This window comes from Rousettus aegyptiacus, unplaced genomic scaffold (assembly GCF_014176215.1).
Source record: "Rousettus aegyptiacus isolate mRouAeg1 unplaced genomic scaffold, mRouAeg1.p scaffold_m13_p_6, whole genome shotgun sequence".
NCBI lineage: Eukaryota > Metazoa > Chordata > Mammalia > Chiroptera > Pteropodidae > Rousettus > Rousettus aegyptiacus.
In genome coordinates, this window is record NW_023416309.1 from 24019242 (window position 1) to 24045256 (window position 26015).

The 26015-nt window shown below is 37.1% G+C and overlaps 1 protein-coding gene and 1 pseudogene across 5 annotated transcripts in view; both read left to right on the forward strand.

Annotated features, from left to right (window-relative positions):
• Nucleotides 1–26015, forward strand: part of SLC16A9 (solute carrier family 16 member 9) — a 54183-nt gene that overhangs the window by 17014 nt on the left and 11154 nt on the right. For 2 of the 5 annotated variants that reach the window (XM_016127639.2, XM_016127636.2), the window contains exon 2: nucleotides 17850–18082. The exons of 1 other annotated variant lie outside the window; for it this stretch is intronic. In XM_016127639.2, the coding sequence (XP_015983125.2) occupies nucleotides 17887–18082 (196 nt within the window). In that variant the 5' untranslated portion in view covers nucleotides 17850–17886. Of the gene's footprint in view, nucleotides 1–573; nucleotides 654–17849; nucleotides 18083–18319; nucleotides 18458–26015 lie in introns of those variants that run through there. 2 more of the 5 variants (XM_016127640.2, XM_016127643.2) reach the window with 2 other exon arrangements.
• On the forward strand, nucleotides 648–14540 carry LOC107501471 (annotated as a pseudogene).

Below are 26015 nucleotides of genomic sequence, written 5' to 3' on the forward strand. Positions count from 1 at the left end.
GCCCTAGGAGTGAGGGAAAATGCCCCAGAGAAGTATGAGTGGGTTTTTCAGCATCGTACTTTGGGAAGATTTGGCATTTTTAGTATTCCTGGGAAGCCGTCTTCGGAGATGGCTGCCAGTAGTATTGTTTTTCCCATAAAACCATATGTGTCAGTGTTTTAGTGAGTTAAGCCATGTATATATTGTAATATATGACACATGCAATCAGAGAGAAGTGGTTGGTAGTTCAGACCTACCTGTAAGTTTCTTTTTGGGTCAAATTTACAGCCTTATTCTGGCCATTTAAAAAAAATTTTTTTTTTTTTTTGGTTAAACAGCCAAATGACATTCTTCTGTAAGTCGTTTTTTAAAATCTCCAATGACTTCAGTTGGTAGCTTAGGTGTTTCCATTAGGGACTGAGATTGTTTTAATGCTGCTAACTTAGCAGTGTCAGCCAAATTATTACTTCTACTTTCTTCTGTATTTGCCATTGAATGTCCAGGGATTTTTATGATTACTAAAGATTTAGATAATTGGATAATCTCCAAGAGTTCTAAAACATAAGAAATGTTTTTTTATCTTTGGTCTGGAAGAAGTCAAGATTTCTCTCTGTCACCTGAGGACATCTCTCAGAGGAGGTGGAGGCTATCTTCAGTGGATGCTTCTTCAGAGGGTGAGCAGAGGGGGAGGTCATCCATGGATTGTAAAAGGGTGGACCAGGGAGGAAACTCTATATTGGCAATATCCGCCTTTAAAATTTGGAAAAGTAAGTCGGACTTCCAGTGTAGGCCTCAGGCATTACTGTCCAGGTATATTGTTATTCTTTCTATGTGAGAGAAAATAAAAATTGGTTTTCAGGATCAACAGGGATGCTAAAGAAAGCACTACAAAGATCTGTAACTGAAAAGAATTGACTTTCTGGTGCTATGACTGAGAGTAAGATATAATGTTAGGCTCAGCTGGATGGTAAGTTATGATTTTTATGTTATTTTATTAATGGCTCTTAGATCTTGAATAAGTCTCTATTTACAAGGAAGATAGGAGTATTGTGGGGGCTTATGCAAGGAATGATGAGGCCTCCTTTGTAATATTCCACAATGATAGGTTTGATTCCTTGAATGTCCTCTGCATTTAAAGGATATGCCTATGTTAGGCAGAAGTTTGTTTTTGTCAATTTAAATTTTCCACCACTGGTGTGGAATGAATGCAATCAATGTTGGTGGCACTTCTTTGACCAAAGTTATTTTGTAATGGAATCTCAAAAAGGGTTTGGTTCAGTTAAAGTGACTAAAAAAACTGAAGTAGCTATGAACAAGTCCATGGCTGAGTACTTTTGAGTATTATTAGTTAGAAGCTCAAGTTGTAAGAATATTTCCCCCTTTTGAGGGGAGAATATATGGGCTTTGTGAGTTTCAAAATAAAAGTCTCATCTCAGGAGATGAACAGCAGCAGAGGAAACCAAAAGAAATTGGTGGGTTCCCTGAACAGATCCAAGTTGAAAGGAAATCAGCAGGGATTTGGAGGCTGTCATGGGTTGACTGGAAACTCCCACCAGTTTTATGGTTTCAGTACTCCGAGGAAGGGGAATGGAGAGGCCGGCGAGGTTAAGAATTGATGAGATGGCTCTGGAATCTTGGTTACCTCATTCCCAAGTTAGATCAGTTTCTCCTAAAGAATTAGTTAGGAGCATGGTATAAATCCTCTTTTGATCCTTTGAGCCTTTGAACCTTATTGCTGAGATAACTTAAGTTGGAAACCTTAAGGAGGATTCACAAATTTTATAGGCTTGAATTTGTTGTATTGGTTGGCCTAGTAATTGTCTTTTCAGTTTTAAGCAATCTTTTATCCAATGTCCAGGCTAATTACAGACCCCTTGGAATGGTGGTTTGCCTTGGGGACTCCAAAAGGAGTGTTTTGCTGTCAGTTGTAATTGTAGGCTCGTTGCCTGTATTTGGGCATGTAGGGCTTATGTAGGTTTCTTTTTGATATCTTTTGGGATAGCTCAGGAGAGCTTTTCAGCATAGTTTACTAAATCATGGGTTCGCATAGGGCCCAATTAAGTTGTAATTGTTTTCATTTACTTGTCGTTCAAATTCATCTTGTAGACCCTCAACGAAAGCTGAATTAAAAAGCATTGATGTGTCATCATTAACTTCATTGAGTACTGTTTAAAAACATTGTCAAATCTATCATAGTAATCAAAAAGCTTCATTGGGTTTCTGAACATTTTTTTTGACTTTTCTTTCAATCAATAACTTGAAAAGCCCTGAGTATCTTCTCATGAAGCCCGGTTTAGCTAGTTTTGATGCTTCGCTCATGGCTTCTCATCCTCGACAGGAAAAATCTCCTGTAGAGTTTTGCCATCCCCCCTTGTTTAACCATTTTCTGGCATGTCTTTCTCCTACAGGCATATGAATAAACTGATAGAGGTCAGAGAACCATGACTCATGTTTGGATAGTAAGCAGAAATCCTCTAGCAAACTCAGTGGGGTCCTCTCCAAGATTAAAAACATCTTTAGTAATGGTATAGAGCTCAGCTTTAGTCCGTGGGGTATAAGAAATAAGCGGTTGTCGACCCTTTCAGGTCCATCTGATGGTTTAATATTTTAGGTGGGAGGGGGGAGGTAGATGGAGGGAAAATTTAAATCATTTCTTCAATTTAATTAATTAATTAATTAAAAAATACATGGACAGTAAGAGCAGGGGTATCTGATGGAGCCTCAGGCTCCTTATTATAAAATGGGAGTTCAATGAGTGAAGGGTAAAAAGGGGGAGGACAGGCTGGCAGCAAAGGAGCAGAAGGTACAGATAGTGAGATGTCAGAAGAACATTTAGAAGTTTACTCAAGTTTGGTAAGCCTCTGAGATAACTTGGAATTTGCTTTGTTAATTTAGAATTTATATTTTAGAAGAAAGCAATTTTTGAATCACCATATATGCTTGGAGGCCTTAAAATGCCAATTAAAATATGCTTCCCATTTAGGTTGATTAATGTTGTAGTTTCTTTTCCCCCAATTGTAATGAATGTCATATTAGCAAGATTGCCTAAATTGGTATGAGACCTTAGAGAAAGAATGACTAACTGTTGGGAGAGTCAAAATAGCTTCAAGTAGGAGAAGAAATTTAGACGAAATCTTGAAGAAGAAGCAATAGTTTGTCAGTAGGCAAACTGAAGAAAGGCATTATAGCCCCCTCTAGCAAGCCATTGGGGACCAAAGGGTCAAAGGCATTGAAGAGGCAAAGAACATGATTTAAGTGCTGGATTGTGACGGTGGCCTGGGAATCACAGGTTTGTGGGCCATCTTATAGAGGTGTAGTTGGGGTCGAGTCATTGCAAATCTTCAAAAACCTAAAGAATCAGAGAACTTAGCTGGGTATTTAAAGATCTAAAAACCTAATATCATATGAACAAAACATGGATTTGTTAAAATAACTTTTTCTATTTAAAAATGTTATTAATAATTTTTTAATAACATGGTTCATTGACGGAGAGTTGTAAGCTCCATGAGGACAGGTACAATTATCTTTGATTTCTTGTGCACTTTTAATAAATTAAACAAAAACTTGTGCTCTGCTAATGAATAAATTGTGAGTGGTGAGGAACCATTGGAAGATTTGAAAGGCTGGAAGCAGAATTTGAGATGATCAGAAGTGTGGTTTGGAAAACTGTTTCTGGCTGCAGCCTGACAGAAGAAACTATAACAGAGAGAATATAAGCAGACAGGTCTTTCAGGAGGTGGCTGTGACAGTACAAGGATTTACAGAGGAGATAGAGAAGAAGAAGCCGATCATAGAGCTCTTTGTCTGCAAGCCCCTGTTTCTGGTTAACTTAGGACACTAGGGAGGTGATGCGGGAAGGAGATGAAGAGGGGACTTTCTGCTTGGGCAAATGGAATTATGGCGACAGTTTTCCAGATAAAATTTAGGAGGAGGAATTATGGATATGTTGAGTGTGAGAGGCCTGAACATATCCAGGACATCTTGAGAGGAAATGCTGAGAAATCGGTTAGAAATGGGAATCTGAAGTTCTGAAGAGAGGTCAGGCCTGAGGATGGAGACTTTGGAGTCTGTCCTTTGCATAGCTGTGATCTTTCGGTGAGGCTAGAGAGCTGATAGGGGGTCATGTGGGAGTGGGCTCAGGAAAGCTAAGGGGGCAGTGCTGTGCACAGAAGAAAGAGGTAGACTGAGGGGGTGTACACGGACTCAATGATAAGGAGGTGGGAGGCACCATAGTAGGAAAATTTTCTTGTTTGATTACATGGAAGCCAGAAAACACTGAGTTCAAGAGTGATTAGGAGCTGAGAACTTAGAAGCAAGCAGAGTACTATCTCAAGTTTTTCTAAGAAGAGATTTAAAAGATGCAACAGTAGTAACAGTATCTATAAACATTTGCTCTATGCCAAGCACCATACCTAATGCTTCATAGAGATTATTTCGTGTATTTTTATAAAAAAACCTAAAAGGAAGGAGTTCTTACTTTTCCCTTTTTATAGATCAAGAAACTGAGAAAAGCGTTAACTTGCTTAAAGTCACATGGCTAATGGCAGAGCCTCAGTACGACCCCAGGAGAAACAACTCCAGGGTTTACGTTCTTACTGTGACCCATAGTAAGAAGTATTTTATAGTCCAGCCCCACAGACACACATATAAACACTGAAGCAAAGTTTCACCAAAATAGTGCCGAACCCTTACAACCATCCAGGAGGTGCACTTATATTTTCTGTTTTCCTCTGTTCTATTCTATTCTAAATTCCAGTTTTTAAAAATGCTGCTCACAATCTGTGATTGATTTTGCACCTATGACTCATTGCAGTTTGAACAGTGCTGCTCCAGACCACCACTTTGCCTTGCTTTCCAAACTATAGCTCTTTTCTATTAAATTCAACAAACATTTATTTAGTGTCTACTATATGCATAGATGTGAAAAGAACAAAAAGAATGTAACATGTGCCCTGTCCCCAGAGAATTTTTAGTGTAGTGAAGAAACAGGAAGAAAGACAAGTAAATGGCTAATTAGAATGCATGCCAGATGAAATAAGTAGAGAGAAGTATAAGCAGCATATAGTGGAAACAAAGAGAAAACAGTGGTTAATATTGGCTCTAAATGTATTTTGATTTCACTAGTAATGTTTAGTGTATTTTGCTCTATGAGAACATTAAAAGACTTTTGTGGAATGAATAGAACTGTCTTAGGTGAAGGCTTTTAAGAATAAAGGCCAGCCTTTTCCGTCAGCTGAGTAGCTTCATTAAAATCTCCCCTCCCATGGTCGTTCTGTCTAAGTCAGAGCCCCCCACAGAGCCCGAATGGCTGTGCAAGCTCTTCATTGGAGGTTTGAGCTTTGGAACAACTGATAAGAGTCTGAGGAGCCATTCTGAGCAATGAGGAATGCTCACAGATTGTGTGGTGATGAGAGCCAAACACTGAGCACTCCGGAGGCTTTGGGTTCGTCACGTGTGGAACCCAAAGGAAGTGGATGCAATTATGAAAACAAAGCCACACAGGTAGATAGAAGAGTTGTAGAGCCAAAGAGGGCTACCTTGAGAAGATTCTTAAAGGCCTGGTGGTGCCCACTTAACTGTGAAAAAGATGGTTGTTGGTGGTATTAAAGAAGGCACTGAAGAACATCACCTAAGAGATTATTTTATTTTGAACAGTATGGGAAAATCGAAGTTACTGAAATCATGACTGACCGAGGTAGTGGCAAGAAGAGAGGCTTTGCCTTTGTAACTTTTAATGACCATGTCTCTGTAGACAAGGTTGTCTTTCAGAAATACCATACCACGAATGGCCACAACTGTGAAGTGAGGGAAACCCTATCTACGCAAGAGATGGCTAGTGTTTCATCCAGCCAAAGAGGCTGAAGTGATTCTGGAAACTTCGGTGGTGGTTGTGGAGGTGTTTTGGTGGGAATGACAACTTTGGTCGTGGAGGAAATTACAGAGGTCAAGATGGCTTTTGTGACAGCAGTGGAGGATATGGTGGCAGTGGGGATGGCTATGATGGATTTGGTAATGATGGAAGCCATTTTAGAGGTTGCAGAAGCGACAGTAATTTTGGCAATTATAATAACCTTCAAATTTTGGACCCATGAAAGGAGGAAACTTTGGAGGCAGAAACTCTGGCCCCTGTGGTGGTGGAGGCCAACACTTTGCCAAACCTCAAAACTAAGGTGACTATGGCAGTTCCAGCAGCAGCAGCAGCTATGGCAGTAGCAGGAGGCTTTAATTACTGCCAGGAAACAGCTTAGCAGGAGAGGGGAGCCAGAGAAGTGATGGGGAAGCTACAGGTTACACGAGACTTGTGAACTCAGCCAAGCACAGTGATGGCAGGGCCCAGCTGCTACAAAGAAGACGTGTTTTAGACAATACTCATGTGTACATGGGCAAAAGATCGAGGACTGCATTTGTGACTAATTGATTAAAAGGTTATTTTAGTTTCTGTTCTGTGGGAAGTGTAAAGCATTCCAGCAAAGGGTTTTAATGTAGATTTTTTTTTGTACCCATGTTTTTGATTGCTTAATGTAATAGTCTAATCATGACACTGAATACATTTGTCTTAAAAAAAAAAAAGAAAAGAAAAGAAAAGAAAGAAAGAAAAGAATAAAGTCCAGAGGAGATTTGAAGACCATAATATTCAAAGGTCCTGAATGGTCAAAGTATCATTATTTAGATATCGGTTTGTTCAGTATAAGCCCCTGAATGATCTCAGCAAATACAGTCATGTTAAAGAATATCCATTTTAAAAAAAAGTTTTAAAATCAAAGAATATTGGTTAAAAGAAAAAATTTACAGTCAACTTTCCAAAGTAGAAGAATGCACACATAGAGATCATTTATGCCTTTGTGTTAGGTGGTAACTCCTGGGGTTAAGTGCAAAGAGCCCCAGATAGAATCTAGCAAAGAGCCTGTGGACACTGGGGTAGCATGAAGAGTATTACTGCTTATCTGATAGAGTTTTATGTATTTTAAAAAGCCACCATTTGAAAGTCCTTCGTATTGTGTCTGATACATAGAAAGTGGTAATTAAAAGTTATTCCAAGGCGTGGCTAAATCATAGTACATTTAAGCCTTTGAAAATGTTCTTTATTGTATTGAGAATTCCCAAGAAAGGATGATACCATGATTGTGATTTATGGACATTTGAAATATTTTTCTATTGCCATGACTGAAAAAAAAAAATCAATTGAAATAACTAAAAGCAGTCGTGTCTTTCATTTTATGCTCAGGACATGCAATTATTTAATATGGGCTGTAGTGTATTCCACTCCTTTTACTCAATAACCACATATTGAATTCACCTGGAACCCTTTAACAACCTGGCCTCAACCCCAGAGATTCGATTTTCCTCGGTCTAGGGTGTGCCCAGGCATTGGTCATTTTTAAGCTCCTACAGTGATCCTACTGTGCAACCAGATTTGAAATCCCATGCAGGTCTTAGTTTATGCTTTGATAATTAGAAATATGCTCATGTGGAGATACAACCTTAAAATGGAGTTTTTCATTTGCTTTTTTGATGCACACAGAGTTACCACTTTTTCTTTCTGGTTTAGCAAAGAAATTCTTGGGAGTCTTTAGAATAAGGAAGGCATCTCCTTGAACTGGAGGAAGAGTAGAAAGTTGAAGTATGAAGAATGCAGATAAATGACTTCATGAAGTGTGTAAGAAGACAAAGTAGCTGATTAAAAAAGTCACTTGTAGTACTTGTCACCTTTGATGATTAATTCTCACCTCTATTCTCCTAACAAATATCCTCATAACTGCCCAGCAGCTTCTAGGAAAGGGGTACTAGTAAGTTATGTAGCTTCCTGAGTTGAGAAGAAAAGAAGGGAAGGAAATGAAAGGAAGAAAGAAAATGAAAGGAAGGAAACAAAAGCAAACCTTGTTGGGACTTCAATGCCTCTTTGTTTTGTCTTCTCTTGGTCGTTGGTGACCTAAGAGCAGACAGTCTTTGACACTGTCACCCTTCCTCATTGAGACTTCCCTCTTCCCATTTGCTGACTTTTTCTTACTGTGAGGAAATTATCCACGGTGCTGAAGAAATGCCATTTCCATATCTTTTTTTTTCTTTGAGGGATGAATTTGGTAATAACGATTGTGTGTGCATGATACATGCACTAATGTGGCAGGGAAGTGGGGCAGTCATGGATAGTATGGCCATTTGTATTTGTAGTGACCATACTTTATATGTCAAGATAAAAAAGAATATTTTTACAACAAGTGATTATCTTTAAATGGATAAAAAATAATGATAATTTATATTGAGATCACCATGTGCTGAGCACTGTCCTAAGTATGTAAACTAACTCATTTACTCATCACAACAGTCTGATGAGGTAAGTACTGTTATTCCCCTGACTTCATAGATGAAGCAAGTGAGGCACAGAGATGTCTAAGTGACATGCTGAAGGTTCCATTTTTGGCTAGTATTAGAGCTGAATATGCACTCAGGTTATCTAGGGCCAAATCCCATGCTCCTATTCCTTATGCTAAATTTTCTAGAATATATATTTTCACATATTTATAGAAATAAATATCTCTCTGTGTACTTGCATGGAACTATAGCTATTGACATAACAGAAAAGTGGAAATTCTTCTAGCCATTCTTTGGGACCACGTAATACCATTACCAAAAGATCCTGGCTTCTGCCCACTACCTTCCCCAAACCGAGAGTTTGTTTCGCCAGTTTGAACAGATTAGTAGGTGACTTCATCATCATGTTCACAATTTTATTATAATTCTCACTATCATCATCAACAGTATCATCATCATTAGAATCTTCTCAGAGTTTTACTTGCTGACCCGCAAGCCTGTTCTATTTGGACCGCAGAGGCTGGCTGGAGCATGTGACTTAGAACCAGAGAGGTTGCAAAGGGGAGACCGTTTTGGCACTGGATGCCTGGAGATTCTTGGAGCTGCTCTTCTCCACATCTTCTCCAGGGCTGCCATACAGCAGAAGGATGGCATTGTGGGTGGCTGAGTGATTCTCTAGAGGCAATGTGCCCAGGCTTGGCCATCTAGGCCAGTGGGAAAGAGACGGGAAAAGATTTTTCTCTCTTCTGGCTGGCAGTGTGTGCTTGTTATCTCTGGGGCCACAAGAGTGAAACAGTGCTCATTCTCTAGCTAGACCAGCCAACAGATTTCGGGTATTTGCCACATCAAAGTAAATGTGTAGTTAATAGCATTGCCACCATCAGTGGGAACAGAGCCAAATGTCACAAATGAAGAGAGAGCAGGCAACTGTCCGTTCCTTTGTTCTCCCTCTGTGCTCCAAGGCACTTAGAAAAATAAAAGTCATGCTCTCCTGAGAAAGTCCAATTGTTCTGCTCTCTGTTTTGTAAAGGTTTGATTCTTTGGAGAAAGATACTTTCCATAACCTTCCTAATCACTTAAGTGCATTAGCATGTTAGGGGTTGATTTTTTTAATTGTTTAATACTTTCTTATACCACTTTGTTTTATTTTTATTAAAAAACATTTACAAATCTGAAGATAAATGGATGTAATCATATTTTAAATTTTGTGCCAGATAGTGATCACCTTCTGCATTATCCCAAATATTTTATAGAACATAACTTGCCATAGTCATCACTCCTAAGGAATTTTTGCTTTTGTTTCTGTTCGAAACCTATGTGATATCAGTAGAGATTTTTGAGGGTAAATAAACTTTGTCCTTAACAGTATAGATGACAGGGTAGAGCTAAAAGGACAGGCAAGCACTGGCTGCTGCATTGGGGTGGGTAAGCTCCGGGCACAAGAGTTTCCACTTGCTCCAGTCCCCCTGAACCTGTTTACCCCCCGATTGCCTTTTATCCTCTTTTTCCTCCCTCACTTGGCTCCTTCCTCCACTGGGACAGAATATTTGACAGTTGGTCAGAAATTGTTCTTCCATAGGGCAGTGATTCTCAGCCCTGGGTGAACATTAGAATGATGTGAGAGGTCAGCCTCCACCCCAGAGCAGTCTGGTGGCAGGGATGTTGAAAAGCTCCCCACAAGATTGCAGTGCAGTCTGGGTCAAGATCCACTGTGACTAGGCAACATTTTTCAGAGTGCATCTATGGATGACCTAGGTCAGAATCACAGGGCAACTTTTTAAAATGCAAATTCTGAGATTCCTAACACACTACAAAAGCTTAAGCCTTGAACTGGAAACTCGAAAGGAAACCAAATCCTAGAAATAAACATTTTTTTTTGAATTATTCCAAATCGCAGTCTGCGAAAATCTAGATCTTGGTTTAAATGTTCTAAGCATTAAAAAATAACTAAAGATTAAAAAGTCTTAGAAACCCTAGATTTATAAACGATACAGTTACTAGTTGCTGTAGAACTCTGCTATAACTAACTAGTAATTACTCCTTAGAAAGTGGCTCTCAAGTTACCAGAAATCCCTTAAGGTTATTAAAGTAATTGCTAACATTTATTAAATTTTTTACTGTGTGGCAGGCACACAGAGCTTTGCACTTTAAATTCACTTTTATCCCATTTTATAGATGAGAAAAGCGAGAATTAGAGACATTGAGTAATTGACTCAGAAATGCATGGCGAGTAGTATAGACTGGATTGGAACCCAGATACACATCTAATAACAAAGCTCATTATCTTAACCATTACCCAGTTCCTACTATTCTAGAACGAGATGCTAGAAAAATTTCTCTTCTTCCCCTTCACATCATCTTTATGGTGAAACTAAGAGGAAAAAAGGGAAGCTATCAAGCAATTGAAAATGTTAACTTGCTCTATGTAGTTTTTTTCATCCTTCTTCTATCTACATAAAGCAGCCCAAGGTCACTAATGTTTACTTCAGAACCCCTGACACTGGTGTTTTCATTGCTTAGATTCCTCTTTCGTGATGTGTAGTCATACCTGCACTTTAACATCTTAACTATATCCCTTATGCTCGTCTCCCATTACATGAAATTTAATTTATATTTGAATTCTGAGCTTCAGTATATATTAAATATATTTCTATACCTATATTGCATTAGAAATCCCAAAGTGCTTAACTTCATTTTTATTAGAATACCCAAAGAATGATTTGTTTATATATATTTTTATGAGAATTCCCAAAGTTTTTTCTCAATTCCCAGAATCTCTTTACCTAAACTATAGTGGTGGAAAACAAATGGTGGATGTTTAGAGAGGCCAAAAGTCAAAATAAGGAAAGAGCAGTATCAATATGGGAACAGCTTCTGGCAGAACGGGTGTGCCTTTAGTTTATAAAACTCGTTACCTATATTGCAGTCAGAACTGAAACATAATTTTCGGTAGCTTTTAAATGTGTTTTAACAGCTTTGTTGAGATATAATTCGGATATTATAAAAATTCTTCCATTTAATGTATATAGTTCAGTGAATCTTATTTAAGAATTATATAAACTGTACCACAATCTGTTTGTAAAATATTTAAAAATAATTTTAAAAACATGTTCATTAGCTCCAAAAGAAACTTGTACCTTTTAACAGTTTTTCCCCATTCTTATCCCTCAAGCTGTTTTCCAAAGTGGCTGCAGCCTTTTTCTCCCACATCACCATATGAGGCTTTCGATCCTCCACATCCTGGCCCGTGGTATAGACCCTTCCATATAATAAGAGAGGCAAAAATGTAAGTGAAGGAAGATTAGGAAGACCAGTACGCTTTAGATTTTTGACACACCTCATGGATTACCAGAATAAGACAAATTCAATTTGCAAGAAACCATTTTTTTTCCCAAGAGAGTGTCACATGATCCTAGGCTCTTCACTAAATTAAAGAGCTTCAGCACCAGGTAATTTGGTAGTGATTGAGATTCAGATAAAAATTTGCTGTTTTTATCTTTTATAATTCAAGTGAAAAATGTATCTAGAAATTTCCCATGAGATATTTATAGATAACATTCAAAAAAGTGTTATTCAAGAATGATTATCGTTGGAGGAATGAACACGGGCAAGAGAGAACTGTCAACTGAAAATAAGAGCAAACAATTATAAATCATTTGAATTTGCGAAAAGATAGTATAGTACATATGTGTACAATGCAGGGATAGAAAGCTTCTATGTCAATATTAATTGTTCATAAATGCCAAGTACGCAATTCTGACATCCCATATCTGGGAAAATAGAAATTCTCAGCCAGTGTAGAGTTGAGGAAATAACAAAGGATTGGCATTATTTGAACAAACTAAATGCAATCTAAGGCATTGGAGCTTAAAAGCTTTATACCATGAGTAATAGCTTTTATCAACAGTCTTTTTCATTATTTGGAGGAAATGTCTTAGAAAATGCCTAATTCTCCTTTCCATTTAACAAAACAAACTCTAGCTTTAGGAGATATGCTATCTTTTATATTAATGATAATCAAATTTTGTTGAATAATACTGTCTTAGCATGGTTAGTTTTAGTTCATGCTCTCTCTTTCGTAAGGGACGTTTATAATATGTGGAATATATTTAATTTTTAAGTTAAGAATAGGAAATATATTTAAATTGTAAGATAAGTTAATATTGTGATATCCTTTCAGACCCTGTAGTGTGACAAAATTGCCCCTGAATTACAATGGCCTCTCAAAATGGCTTCTGTTTTTGAGTTTTATATAAGATATCTCGCCATGCAGAGTCCTGGTTTGTTAACACTCTGGTTAAAAGAGTCCAAATTCTCAAAAAGAGTGTACTAGAATATACTACAGTGTATATGTTTCCTAGGAGCATATTTTTTGCATGTACTCATGAAACACTAGTCCAAATAAAACAATATCTTCTGGTACTTACAGATCTTGTTATTTATTTATTTTTTAGCCAAAAAAAAAAAAAAAAAAAAAAACACCACTTAGATAATATAAGTGGGTTATTAATGGTGAAATTAATTATATAGTGTGTGAATTCTATTTGGGGGTTATAAACACAAACTTCTGGAGACACTTTCTTCTTCTTAAATTTCAGTTGAGAGTGCCATTTTTCTAATTTTGTTTTCCTCATTGAGCCTAATTTACTTGCCACCAAACCTGTCAGGCCTATCCCGATTCCACACCCATGTTCATATTGTTCCTCTTGCCAGAGCCACCCTTTTCCCGAGTCTCCCCATTGTTCTTTGAAACTAACCTACTTCATCAGGCCTTCCACTCCTGCTCCTGTCTTGATTACTTTCATTTCCCTCTGACTTGTAAACATTTAATACCCATCCAGCTCTTTGGCTCTCAATCGTATGTGTGCACATATCTTCCTAACTGGCTTATAAGCTCCCAGAGGAGAAGGACCATCCATGCCTGATGTTTCTCCTGATTTCCTTTGGTGTCTAGTGCAACATAATTTAAATCGTTAAGTGATCAAAAAGCTTTCTGAGTAAACTTTACTTTCATAGCGCTGTGTTTCTGTGACTATTAGAACAAGTGGAGTTAATGGAAATTTTCATTTAGTTTTTATTTAAAAGATTGCCAGAGAAGAAATTTTATTATATTAGATCATAAGATATGAAGAAGGAGAGCTAATAAGATGAAACCTTCAGGGAGGGAAAAGAAGATATGGCATACATATATTTTCTGTATTTTATGGTCATAGACTGTGCTCCTAAGCATAACCTTTGGCCCAAAGTGGAGTATGGATAGGTAAAATAATCAACTTGAAATTACTGCATACTAGCAATTTGTTTACTCTGTTGCACATAAAAGAAAAGAATACTAGTTACTTTAACAAAATAATTTACTGAGTTAGCTGATAAAATAAAATGGAAGGCTGGAGAAACCAGGCTTGGGTATCTCTAGGGAGTCAAGGTAGGGAGAAATGACAGTGTTTCTTCAATGCACTATTATTGGGTATCAATAAGCTCCGTATATATATTACTTTATCATAACATTTCACTCAAGATTCAGGGCCCTAGGAGAGAGATCCTAATTGCCTTGCTTGGGTCGGGTACCATTCTGCATGTCAAGATCAAGGAACCTTGATTAATAGTCCCACCAACTGTCTACCTAAAGGGAAGACCCAAAATCCCCCAAAGGAAATTGGATACCGTTACAAAAAGGGAGGAAATGAAAACTAGTCTATTTGTGAAATCACCTTACAGAATACAGAATATAAGAAAAATAGCAGGAGAGAGACATCTAAAGAATAGAGGAAACTATACAAGAAAGGTGTTACCCTGACAGAAAACAAGAAATCACTAAACGGTATTTTCCACCATGTTCTATTGAGACTACATGCATCTCAAACCGTGAAACAATTAAAGGTCAGCAGCTGTTAGCCAACTCTTTATAAAAACTTGTCTTTCTAGTCAGAGTTCATACACATAGGAGCTTTATATTTCAAAGGTTTGCTCTCCCAAATATTTACTGGCTCCTGCCAGTGAAATATCACCCAAGGCAAAGCAAGAAAAAGGTGTTTGGTGTATAAAGGCCCTTCTGTCTACTTAGGTCTGAAAACTGGAAAGGAAGATACTCCTTCTCACCCTTTCACTCTCTCCACTCCAGAAAATGCTGGCTTTAATAATGATTCTGCAGGTGGAGCTACAGACCATACCCTGGGTGTGCCAGGCCCGGGGTGTACATCTCGAGCGTGTGGGAGGAGACACTCCACCTTTAGAGATCCAGTTCTTAAGGGGAAGCAGCAACATCTGTAGGTCAGGGGTGGAAGTGGGGAATTGTAGAGGGGGGAAAAAATAATGATTCTAGTGTTTTGCTTATATAAATGTGTACTTTTCCTAAAGTGCTATAACTAGAAGGTTTAAATGAAAGACAATCTCATATGCATTTTTTTTACACCGCCTTTTAGTTTTATTAGATATTTGGCTATTGCTAACATATATTATCTAGTTTAGGGAATTAAGACTATATTTCCTTTAAAGGGATTCTAAACAGGAATTGTAAAGTACTGAATCATCATGAAAATTATATTGTTTTCTTTACAACAGTAAGTACTGGAGGGAGTAAACGTCTGATGGAAGAATATATACTTGATTACCTAAAAGGATTCTGATATTTGCAGGTTTGAAGTATTCTGTCAACTAACACAGTTGTATGGTCTGAGAAACTGAATTTTAGACTCTACAGTTTTTGTACACAAATTGTAACATCTTTCAGTTTTCAGTTTTTAGATATTAAAATATCAAAAATAAATATTCAGTTATTAAATATTCAATATATTAATTTCTGCAAAGTCCTGTGGGAAGTGGTAACATAATTTTGGCCCATGTTCTGAATGGCAAAGTGAGGACATTTACAGAAGCTTAGGTAAATAGATGGGTGTAACTATGTCTCTCTTAAAGTAGCCAAATGACTCACTAAATAGGGACATGTATGAATGGGTGAATGATATTCCTACTGTCTTTACTGATTATCTGATGAAACCACAGCCTAGAGAATGTCTTGGCAACTTTTGTGCAAAGAGTCTGTTGAACCTGTTTTCAAACCTGACATGATGAAGAGACACAGGAGTATGGATTATATGGGAGACCTTGTTGGGGGCAGGGAGGTTAGGCCTCAGGCCTCCAAATCCATTGTCATATACACTGTTTCAGAATTTAGAAAAAGAACATTTTCAGATTCTTTTAAAATATCATCGTATACCAAAAACTAGTAAATTTTTTTTAAAATACAGACAAATCTCACTTATAACTCTAACACCCCCCAAATAGATTGACACAATCAAAATAGTGCATTAACCAAGGAAGATTTAATCCAATAATTCAAGGAGAGTTTAGTAGTAATACTACAGATTTAATAGTAGAAAATGCAGATTTTATTATATTAAAAGTTTTGAGGAGAAAATTATAATCCATCTCCCTATGCACTGGAAATGCATTTGACAAAATCTAGTGAGCATTCTTTATAATATCCCAAAATAGAAAAATATGAATGCTATCTTAAATTTGTGAAATAAACATATCTCACCTCAGGCAGCACCATGGCATTTGAAGACATTCCCACTACAGTTAGGAACTAGACAAAGAGGTACACTCATATTATTTAACGTTATTCTGAGTATCCTGTTCAATGCAAAGACAAAAGAAGGAAATTAGCAGTATAAGAGCTCAAAATAAGGAGGTAAAACTACCACTGTTTGTAGATGATTCTATAACTATATCGTATTGTGTGTTGTATATACCCAAGAGAATCATCCAAAGATCTACTGCAAATGAGAGAATGTAGTAAGGTGGTAGTGAGATCCAAAATTAACATGCAGACATAAACAGACGAATCAAAGAAATAATCCCAATTATAATGTTAACAAAAAGTAAAGTATCTAAAGATAAAATGAAAAGAAATGTTGGGGAAAACTTTAAATACTAAGAACACAAAAGTAGACTTGAACAAATGGAAAGGAACACCATGTTCTTAGATAGAAAGACTCAACATTATAAAAGTATTTCCTTTCCTTAAATCAATGTATAAATTTAATTCAGTCTTCATGAAAACAGCATCAGATCTCTTTCAAAACCAGACAAACTGATTCTGAAGTTCATGTAAGAAGTAAATAAACAAAAAGGGCCAAGAAAATACTGAAAATGTGTGCAATGATGGAGAGAGATGGAAGGAATTTAGCTCCACTAGAATTTAAAATATATTTTAAAAATACTTAAAAAAATACTTTGTAATTAAACTAATGTGGCAATGATGAATGAATAGACAGATCAATGGAATAGTACAGAAAATCCAGAAATATACCCATACATGCCCAAGAATTAGATAGGAATTACAAATGGCTTTAACTTACGAAATGACATACGACGTTCAGAGAATGCTGAGAAATGCTGTACATTAAAACTATAATGAAACACTGTTTTAAAGCTATAAAATGAAAAAAATCCAAAAATTTTCACGACACACCCCAAATTGCTAGGGATAATATAAATTGATTCGATCTCTTGAAGCCAGTTTGGTAATACTGTTTACAGTTACAAATAGACATACCCTTTGACTCAGCAATTCCTTTTTGGGTTTTACCTAATAGATATGCATATATGCAAAAAGATATATGTATATATAAGGTTATTCACTGCAGCACAATTTTGCATTGTCAGCCATAGAGGACTGATTAGAGTTAAGACAAAGCCCTATACTGGAACACAATCAGCAGAAAGAAAAAAATAAAGAAGATCATGATGCATTGATGTGAAGGATCTTCAAGATACTTGTTAAAAAAAGCGAGAAACATACAAATGTAAATAACACACTATTTTGTGTAAAAAATTAGAGGAAATCTATATTTGAGTTACTTATGTATGTACTTATATCCTAGAAGGATGTAAAAGAAACAGCATTGGTTACCCACTGAGGATAAGGGAGTTAGGCAGGAATAGGTAGATGAAGACTACATTATATATACATATAACGAGTCACCTTACCTAAAGTTATGCCCCCTTCCTGGGTGGTCCTCATCCAGTGAATGATCAACATGGGGGTATGAAGGGATAGCTCTCCATTCCCCACAACAAGATTCCTAGCTTTAGGAATCTTCTTCCTTCACACACATGGTGGCTTGCTTTCCCCCTCTGCTATCTATTCCTTTTCCTAGGAAGAGAGCACTCCTAATTAATCTTCTTGCTAAGAGTCTGCTTCCTGAGGAACCCAATGAGTCATAAGAAACCAAAATCAGTGATTTCCAGTGGCTAGCTAAGAGTGAGAATGTGTCAGTGGGGACAAGGTTGGAAAGAAGACTTTTTACTCTTTGACTTTCTAGAATTTAAAAAAAAAAAAAAAAAAAAAAAAGAAGAGCAATGTGGATGTATTACTTATTTGAATCATAAATAAAAAATTTAAAGTTAATTTGATATGTCAGTGATATTTTGTACTTTTCCATGTGTATTTTCTGAGAACCTCTTTTATGTTTTTATTTAGGAAAATGTGTTTTTAATCTAAAGTACCATGCCCCACCACACTCTAAAATGCTTTTCTGTTTGTTTTTGTTTAGGATTTACAGAGAACAACATCCTTGATCTAACTTTACAATGGAAATTAAAAAGTCACCTGATGGAGGATGGGGCTGGGTGATTGTGCTTGTCTCCTTCTTTACTCAGTTTCTGTGTTATGGATCACCAGTAGCAGTTGGAGTCTTGTATGTAGAATGGCTGGATGCCTTTGGTGAAGGAAAAGGAAAAACAGCCTGGGTTGGATCCCTTGCAAGTGGAGTCGGCTTGCTTGCAAGTATGTGGATAAACTTATGTTTCTCTTCACTCATGAATCATTTAATTACATTTGTTGCATCGTTAACACTGTGCGAGGCATAAGGGGCTGTTTGTATTTAAAGTATAACACATATTTTCCTGCCTTCATTGAAATTATACAACCATACTTTTACTGTAAAAAATCCATATGAAAATACAGGAATTCCATAAGATATTCATTCATTTCATTATTTGCTTATTTGCTACTATGTGCCAGGCAGTGTGCTAGATGCTGAATATGAAAAGATGAACAGCAAAAACATCGTTCCTGCCCTTAAGAGATTCACAATCTAGTGAGAGACATACATACCTCCATGAATGAGAGTGATTCAGGGAGATGAAGGCAGTGATCCAGGTATGTCCGACAAATGCTGGTGACCAGAGGACCAAATGGTATTTAGCAGTCCTATAGACAGTTCCTATATGATTCATAACTACTACTCTTTAATTCAGATACACCATGATTAAATTACATTTCCTACATTTCTGTCACCTTTATAAGAAAAATTTTACATGGCAAAGGGTAGTCTCATTTTACACTGATGATGCTATTAAGGATAGTAATATAATATTATATATAAGATATATGTGATGTATTTTGTGTGAATTTCGTGTAATGTTTCCAAAAGTAATGTTCTTGATAAATGTTTACATATGATGTAATAGTGATTCTTATCATCTTTACAGAGAACAGGAGAAGGCTTTCTATTTTCCTTCTAAGGATTAAAATCATATGACACTTCTGTTCCTGGAGTAATAGTTTGAACTCTGCAGCAATATTTAGTGATTATCAGTTTAACTTACTTGGAACTATTTAAGTACGAATGTGCTAAAACAGTGTCCTAGATAGGGGCAATAGCTCTGGAGTCTCTTCCTGTGTGCTATGAATTTGATGTGGTTTGTTGAGCAAATCACAGTCTCTATTCTTATGGGGAAAATAAGGACATTGAATGTGGTGATTTGTAAGGTATTTTTCATCTCTAAAATAATTTCACGAAAACAAAATGCATTAGCCATTACTTCTTTTAAATTTATGTTGTCTTTCCTGAATGCCAAAGGAGACAAAACAAAACAAAACAAAACAAAATGAACAAAAATAATTGCTTCCAACTAATGTATTACCTTTTTAAATTAAACCCAAGACTTGATCCTATTAACTATGTACATGACAGATAGATACTAGTCTTATCGTGGTGATCACTTTTGTAAGGTATGTAAATGTTGAATCACTGTTGTGTACACCTGAAACAAGTATAATCATGTATGTTAATTATAGTTAAAAATAAAGTAAAAAAAATTTTATCTAATTTAAAAAAAAAAGGAATTGAAAAACATTGCAGGATCGTCTGGCCATGTCAGATAAGGTAACTAAACTTAACCAAACAAATGAAAGTAATACTGGCACTATGAGCTCAAGCCCAAGATTTGTTTGAAAGGGCTTTTCAAGATGTGTATTGTTTGTACAGTTGTCAGAGTACAAGCGGATGACAATTGAGGTATTAATAAAGGGGTCTGAAAGTATTAATTTTGAAAAAATGATCTAATGCGAAAAGGAGATAATATTTTAATGTGTTCTAATGAGTCACCATTTCTATTAGCAAATACTAAGTTAAACAGAAATTTAATTACCTTGCCCTCCAGCAAGGGTCAAAGGATAATTGGAGTGATATCTCAATTAGCACATATTCAGAGTACAAAGCTTCTTTCCACAAAGTCTGCCCAGGTAGCAGTTAAGGGTTCAGGGAAGCCGAGCTCTCCTTAAGGATGGAAGGGGCATTGGTGGTCAGAGCTCAGGCTGAGACTGAAAACTGAACTGCAGCTCTATGCTTTCTCCTAGTTCACTGTTTCAAGGGCCAGGAGCAGCTCTCTTTACTTGTAGGCTGGATTGGCTGCATAATTTGCAGGCACTAGCACAAAATGAAAATGAAACTATAAGTGGAACTTGTTTAAAAATAATTAAAAACTTCAAGACAACAACAGCAGAGCAGTAAGTCAAGTGTGTGGCTCACGTAAGAGCTGAGCCCTGTGTGATTGCATAGGCCACAAGCCCGTGAAGCTGGCTCTGCTTGGGGCTGGAGAGATAGAACATCCCACTGAGGTTCAGAGGAGATAATAAGTACAGGAGGGAGCACTGGTCTTCAGTCAGAGACTAACTCATATCTTGGCTCTACCACTCTTTAGCTGAGGGACCTTGTGCAAGTCACTTAACTTCTGTGTTGTCAGCTAGATGAGAAGGTACTTGGACCAGCTTTTGAAGATGTGTGTAGAATAAGGAGACCAAAGGGTTCAAGAATGAAGAAATGGTGGGGAAAAAACGATGGCTGAAGAGCTATCTCTTATAGGGGTGTGTGTATGTGTGTTTGTATGCTGCACACGTGTGCGTGTACACATGCACATTGGTTGGTGTCCACTGAACATATGTGATGTTGGCCTCCCTTGATCCTTTATAGCATAAATTAAAGGACAAACCTGAAAACTATGGAAATTTAGTATTAGCAAGAGGCGTCTAGCAGTGTGCGTAAGCCACATTACCCTTTACTTTATTGAAAACTATTCTACAGAGAAACAAACAGATCAATATTACCTTGGAAATAGGAAAAGTATATTTTATGTTGGTTACTCAAATTGTTATCAGTGGTTCTTAACCAGAGGGATAATTAGAATCATCTATAGAAAATTTTGCCTAGATTTGCCTAGATTTGACGCTCAGACATTCTTATTCACTCAGTCTATGCTGGAGTCTAGATATGTGAATTTTTTCAAAGACCCAAAAGTGATTTTTATTTGGGAACTACCACTGGTTTAAGCTCTCTCTATTTAGATTTCAGTCTTATGCTTTTTGGTAATTTTCTGATGTATTATTTGCTTAGATTTATTTCTAAAGGGAACTATTGTAGGTTTCTGCTTGGATGTGGCACTGCTTATGCCATTCAATCATGAAAAACAAATTATGTCCAATGGCCCTGGTTCTTGTGGAGCTTTGGTGAAAAACACATAAATAGACATCTTTGCATCCTTTTTGATAAAAGATAATTTATACATATGTGTATACATATTTATATATGTACATCTCTTTGATAAAAGATGGGGTTTACATCTATATGTAAAATGTATATAGATGCTCTTAAATTTAGAAGTATGTATGCATTGCTTGAACTTGTCTAAAAGCCAATTTCCTACCCATCAGTGGGTGATGTAGGGATGGGGAGTGGCCCCAGGAATCTTCCCTAGATGATTCTGATACAGGAAGACCATATCATATCATATGATAGGTGTCATCTCTGACCAGTTCTGTGATCTGACCTCTAGAGCTTGAAAACTGAGCAAGGCACAGCAAAATAAATACAATTGCCAAGCAACAGACAAGTTCTGTTGTCCATGTACTTTTCTCTTAAGCTCACTAAATGTCCCTTGAGTGCCTGGCTCAATACCAGCACTTTCACTTATTTGATCTTATCTGCACTTCATGACAATGCACTGAAATAGGCATTATTGTCCTCGAGTTTAGTGACCTACTCAATCCAAAGCACATTCTCTAAGAGAAAGTGTCACCTGAGTCCCTGTTTTTCTAACCTGTTAAACCTGTTTCTTCATCTTTAAATTGGAGATAATTAAAGTACCTACTTTATATGAATATTATGTAGAGTAATTGGAATGGTGCTTGACATATGGTAAGTACTCAACAAATATTAGAGAACCAGAATCACTCACAAATAAAATATTCTCCCAAGCAGTTCCAATCAAACTAGAATCTACAAAAGAAAAGGACCCTTCAGGGTGAAAGACAAAGACATTTCTAGAGGAATGGGCAGGAGGAAGAGCTGAAACTTTGCCAAGATCAGGTCTAAGTATCTAGGATTTAAAGGCCCATCCCTTATTTCTGACAAATCTAGATTTGGAAAGTAGCTTAGAGTAGCATATAAAAATTATGAAAAGACATGCAATTCTTAACTTTATATTCTTCATAATCTTAATTCTTAATTCCTTTTCTTTGAAATGAGTAATTGAGGAGAAAATAACTTCTTTCTCTGGCCCTAATTAAGTGTTCGTGCAGATGATCCTCGGGATAGGTAAAGCTGAGCATCAAGGATCCTACTCTCTGGATTATATACTGTGAATGAGCTCACGTGACATCATTATATCCATCCATAGTCTCCTCCACTCTGTGCTAGAGATGCTTTTAAGGGATTTATAATCTCAAGGAAGAAACAGGGGAAAAAAAGTTACTGATAATTCAAGACATCACAAATACCAAGGAGAATAGCAAGGACAAGACAATCTCTGGAGTTTAACAGAGATAGGCTGTGAGGTGGGCCAGATGGGAGGTTGGGCTTTGTAAGGTGGATGGTCAGGGAGAGAGCAGTGCATACAGAGTCCTTTTATGCAAAGGCTTGGATGACTGCAGATGACGCATCCGGGTGAAATAAATTTGCCTGGAGAAGGAGAGATTGTGTTGGAAAGTGTGATGGTCCACTTGGCTAGGCTACATTCTCTAGTTATTCACACACTAACATAAGTGTTACTGTGAAGGTATTTTATAGTTGTGCTCAAAGTCCATAATTAATTAACTTTAAGAAAGGAAAATTATCCTAAATAATCTAAGTGGACCTGATTCAATCTGTTGAAGGGCCTTAAGAACTGAAATGAGCTTTTCCAGAAGGAGAAATTCTGCCTATGCCCTGTTGCTTCATTTCAGCCTGTGCCAAGAGTTCTGACCTGCCTTTCCTGACAGCCTGCACTGTGGGCGTTGCACTTACCCAGCCAGACCCCACAATCGCATAAGCTAATTTCTTGCAATGAATCTAGGTCTTCTGGTTCTATTTCTCTGGTTGAAACCTGAAAGGTATAGAAGGAATGAAAGGTAACTAAACTAGAGCACTACCGTAGCCTATCGTTGTTTTAAAATGAGCTAAAGCACTCTTTGGTTACAGGTCACTCTTCAAGTTCAAGGACAGGCTATTTTTCTGACAACAGAGTTGCTGAAACAGCAGGGAGATCCTTTGTTTTTCCAAAGGCCCTCAAACTGTTCATGGGTCAGAAAATCTCCTCCCAGGTTAATCCAGTGAGTCACTGTAGCCAATTTGCTCGCTGAATGAGTTGTGAGTGCTAGCAGAGCTGAGTTTGATCTTATCAGTACAATTTTACCCACAAGCACTAACTCTTTCAAGCAGCATGAAATTTCTGCCTCTTAAAAGAATTCTGTTACATCGGCCAGTTCCCAGTGTGCTAGCAGTTCCAGGATTGGTGAGAAGAATGACAGATTTTGGTTAAACTGTGCCATCTCTATGTAATATCACCAAACCAACCAGTAAGCAAGGCAGTCAATACCATACGAGAGATTAAAGATTTGAGTGGGTGTGGCTCTGTAATGCTTTTTTTCCCCCCTCAGGGAGATGATGAACTTAAAATTCCTGTTCTCAGCAGGAGGAAGGAGTAAAGAACCTACTTTTTAGTTGAGTTCCCTGCATTATAGGTAAAGGGGTAGGACTCTCCCAGGCCCAGTCTGCTCTTTGGGGAAATATTTGCTCTGCTGCAGGCACACAACATGGTGACTGTTATATTTTATTTCTCACTGTGCCATCAGCCTACTTACACCTGCAGCAGAGGGCCTGGCCGTCCTACCATTGTGGGGATTCTCTGAAACTTTTTGGGAGAGCGGGGGGCATGGAAGTGAATTTATTTCCCAAAGGGAATAATTTCTTTTCCAAAGCTATCATATAATAATTACAGGATTGGAAAACCACATTATGGTTCTGTCCCCTCCACTTAGAAGGTATTTTCACCCCTTTTGTCAATGCAACCGTGCTTCATGGCCCAGCTCAAGGCTCAGTTCCTTGGCACATGGTGATCTCGCTTTTCTGAAATCCCCGAACATATGATCTAGACCTTTTGGGGGGTGTTTGTTGCCCATGGACTGAGGTTTTGATATGTGCTTGTTTTGCCTTCTGGTGTGAGTCCTGGATCGTGTGTGGTCTTCTCCTTTCCTCTTCTCTCATGATGTGATACTCTACTGCTGTGTGGTTCAATATAGTAGACACTAGCCACTGGCGGTTATGAAATGTGGCTAGTTTGAGTTGAGATATCCTATAAGTATAACATATACACACTGAATTTCAAAGACAGTACAAAACAAAGGTATATAAAATATCTCACTAATGAGATTGAAATGTTCATAATGTTTTTGATGTAATAGGTTAGATTAAATGTATTATTAAATTTTACCTCTTTTTATTTTTTTCTAATGTAGCTACTAGAAAGTTTAAGATTCCATATGTGATTCATACATGTGACTCCTTATATTTCAATTGTGCAGTAGTCTCCCCTTTTCTGCAGGGGATGTGTTCCAAGACCCTCAATGGATGCCTGATTGCGGATAGTACTGAACCCTATATTACTATGTTTTTTCCTATGCATACATACCTATGATAAAGTTTAATTTGTAAATGAGGCACAACAAAAGATTAACAACAACTAATAATAAAATAGAGCAATTATAATAACATACTGTAATAAAAGTTATGTCAATGGCTTTGGGGCCGTTATTAAGTAAAATAAGGGTTACTTGAACATAAGCACTACGATACTGAAACAGTCAATCTGATAACTGAGATGGCTACTAAGTGACTAACTGGCAGAAAGCATGGATATGCCAGACAAAAGAGTTGATTCACCTGCTGAGTGGGACTAAGAAGGATGGCAAGATATTTCATTATGCTACTCAGAACAACGTTCATTTACAACTTATGAATTGTTTATCTCTGGAATTGTCGATTTAATGTTTTCAGACTGTGGTTGACTAAGGGCAACTGCAGATAAGGGGGAACTACTGTAATTGGCAAGAATGTTGGGCTTGGGGTCATTGGATCCTGTCTCGACCACTTACTAATAATGAGGCTATAAACAGATTACATTGTTTCTCAATTTGATGTTTCTTAAACATTTTTTTATTAAAACAGAAAAGTGTACATATTATGAGAGTAGAGCCTGATGAATTTTTCACACACTGAACACATGCATTTAATGAGCACATTTACATCAGAAACAGAACATTAGCAGTTCCCCTGGAAGTTGGGCTGTCCTCCCCTCTGGTTATAACTCCATACCCCCTACCAAAGATAACCACTATTCTAACTGCTAATCATAGATTAGTTTTGACTTTTGGGGGTACTTTTTACAATTAGAATTACATAAGGTGTACTTTTTGATATTGGGTGTCCTTCACTCCACAAATGTTTGTGAGATACACGTGTTGCTGTATGTAATTGTAGGTCATTTATTCTCATTGCCATACAATAGGCCATTGATGAATATTCCAGAATTTAATTATACATTCTACTGCTGATGAACATTTGGATTTCTGGGTTTTAGCTGCTATGAATAGTTCTACTATGAGCATTTATGTATATAAATTTTGATGTAGCTATTTCTTTTGGGTGTGTCTCTTGGTTTCTATTTGGTATATACATAGAAGTGGAACTCTGGGTGATACAGTGTGCTGTGTTCAGCTTTTGGAGATAATGCCAGCAGTTTATAAGAGTTCTGATTGCTCCACATCCTTGATAACACTTACTATTGTCTGTGCTAACACTACGAGGGGGCTACTATTATTAGTCCAATTTTCAGATGAAGAAAATGAGGCACAGAGAGATCAAGATAAGTGCCCAAGATCAAATAGCCAGCAAGTAGTAGAGCTCGAATTTGAAGAAAGTCTGACTCCAGAACCCTTATTTCTTAACTATGTGAACTTACTATTTTGAACCTTTAATTTCCTTATCAAAAACAAATGATAATAACAATAGTATCTACCTCTCAGGGCTGCAGTAAGATTAAAACGAAATCAGATTGTTTATGTGAATTACTCACGTAGTGTCCAGCACACAGTAAATGTTTATTACTGTTGTTATTATTTTATG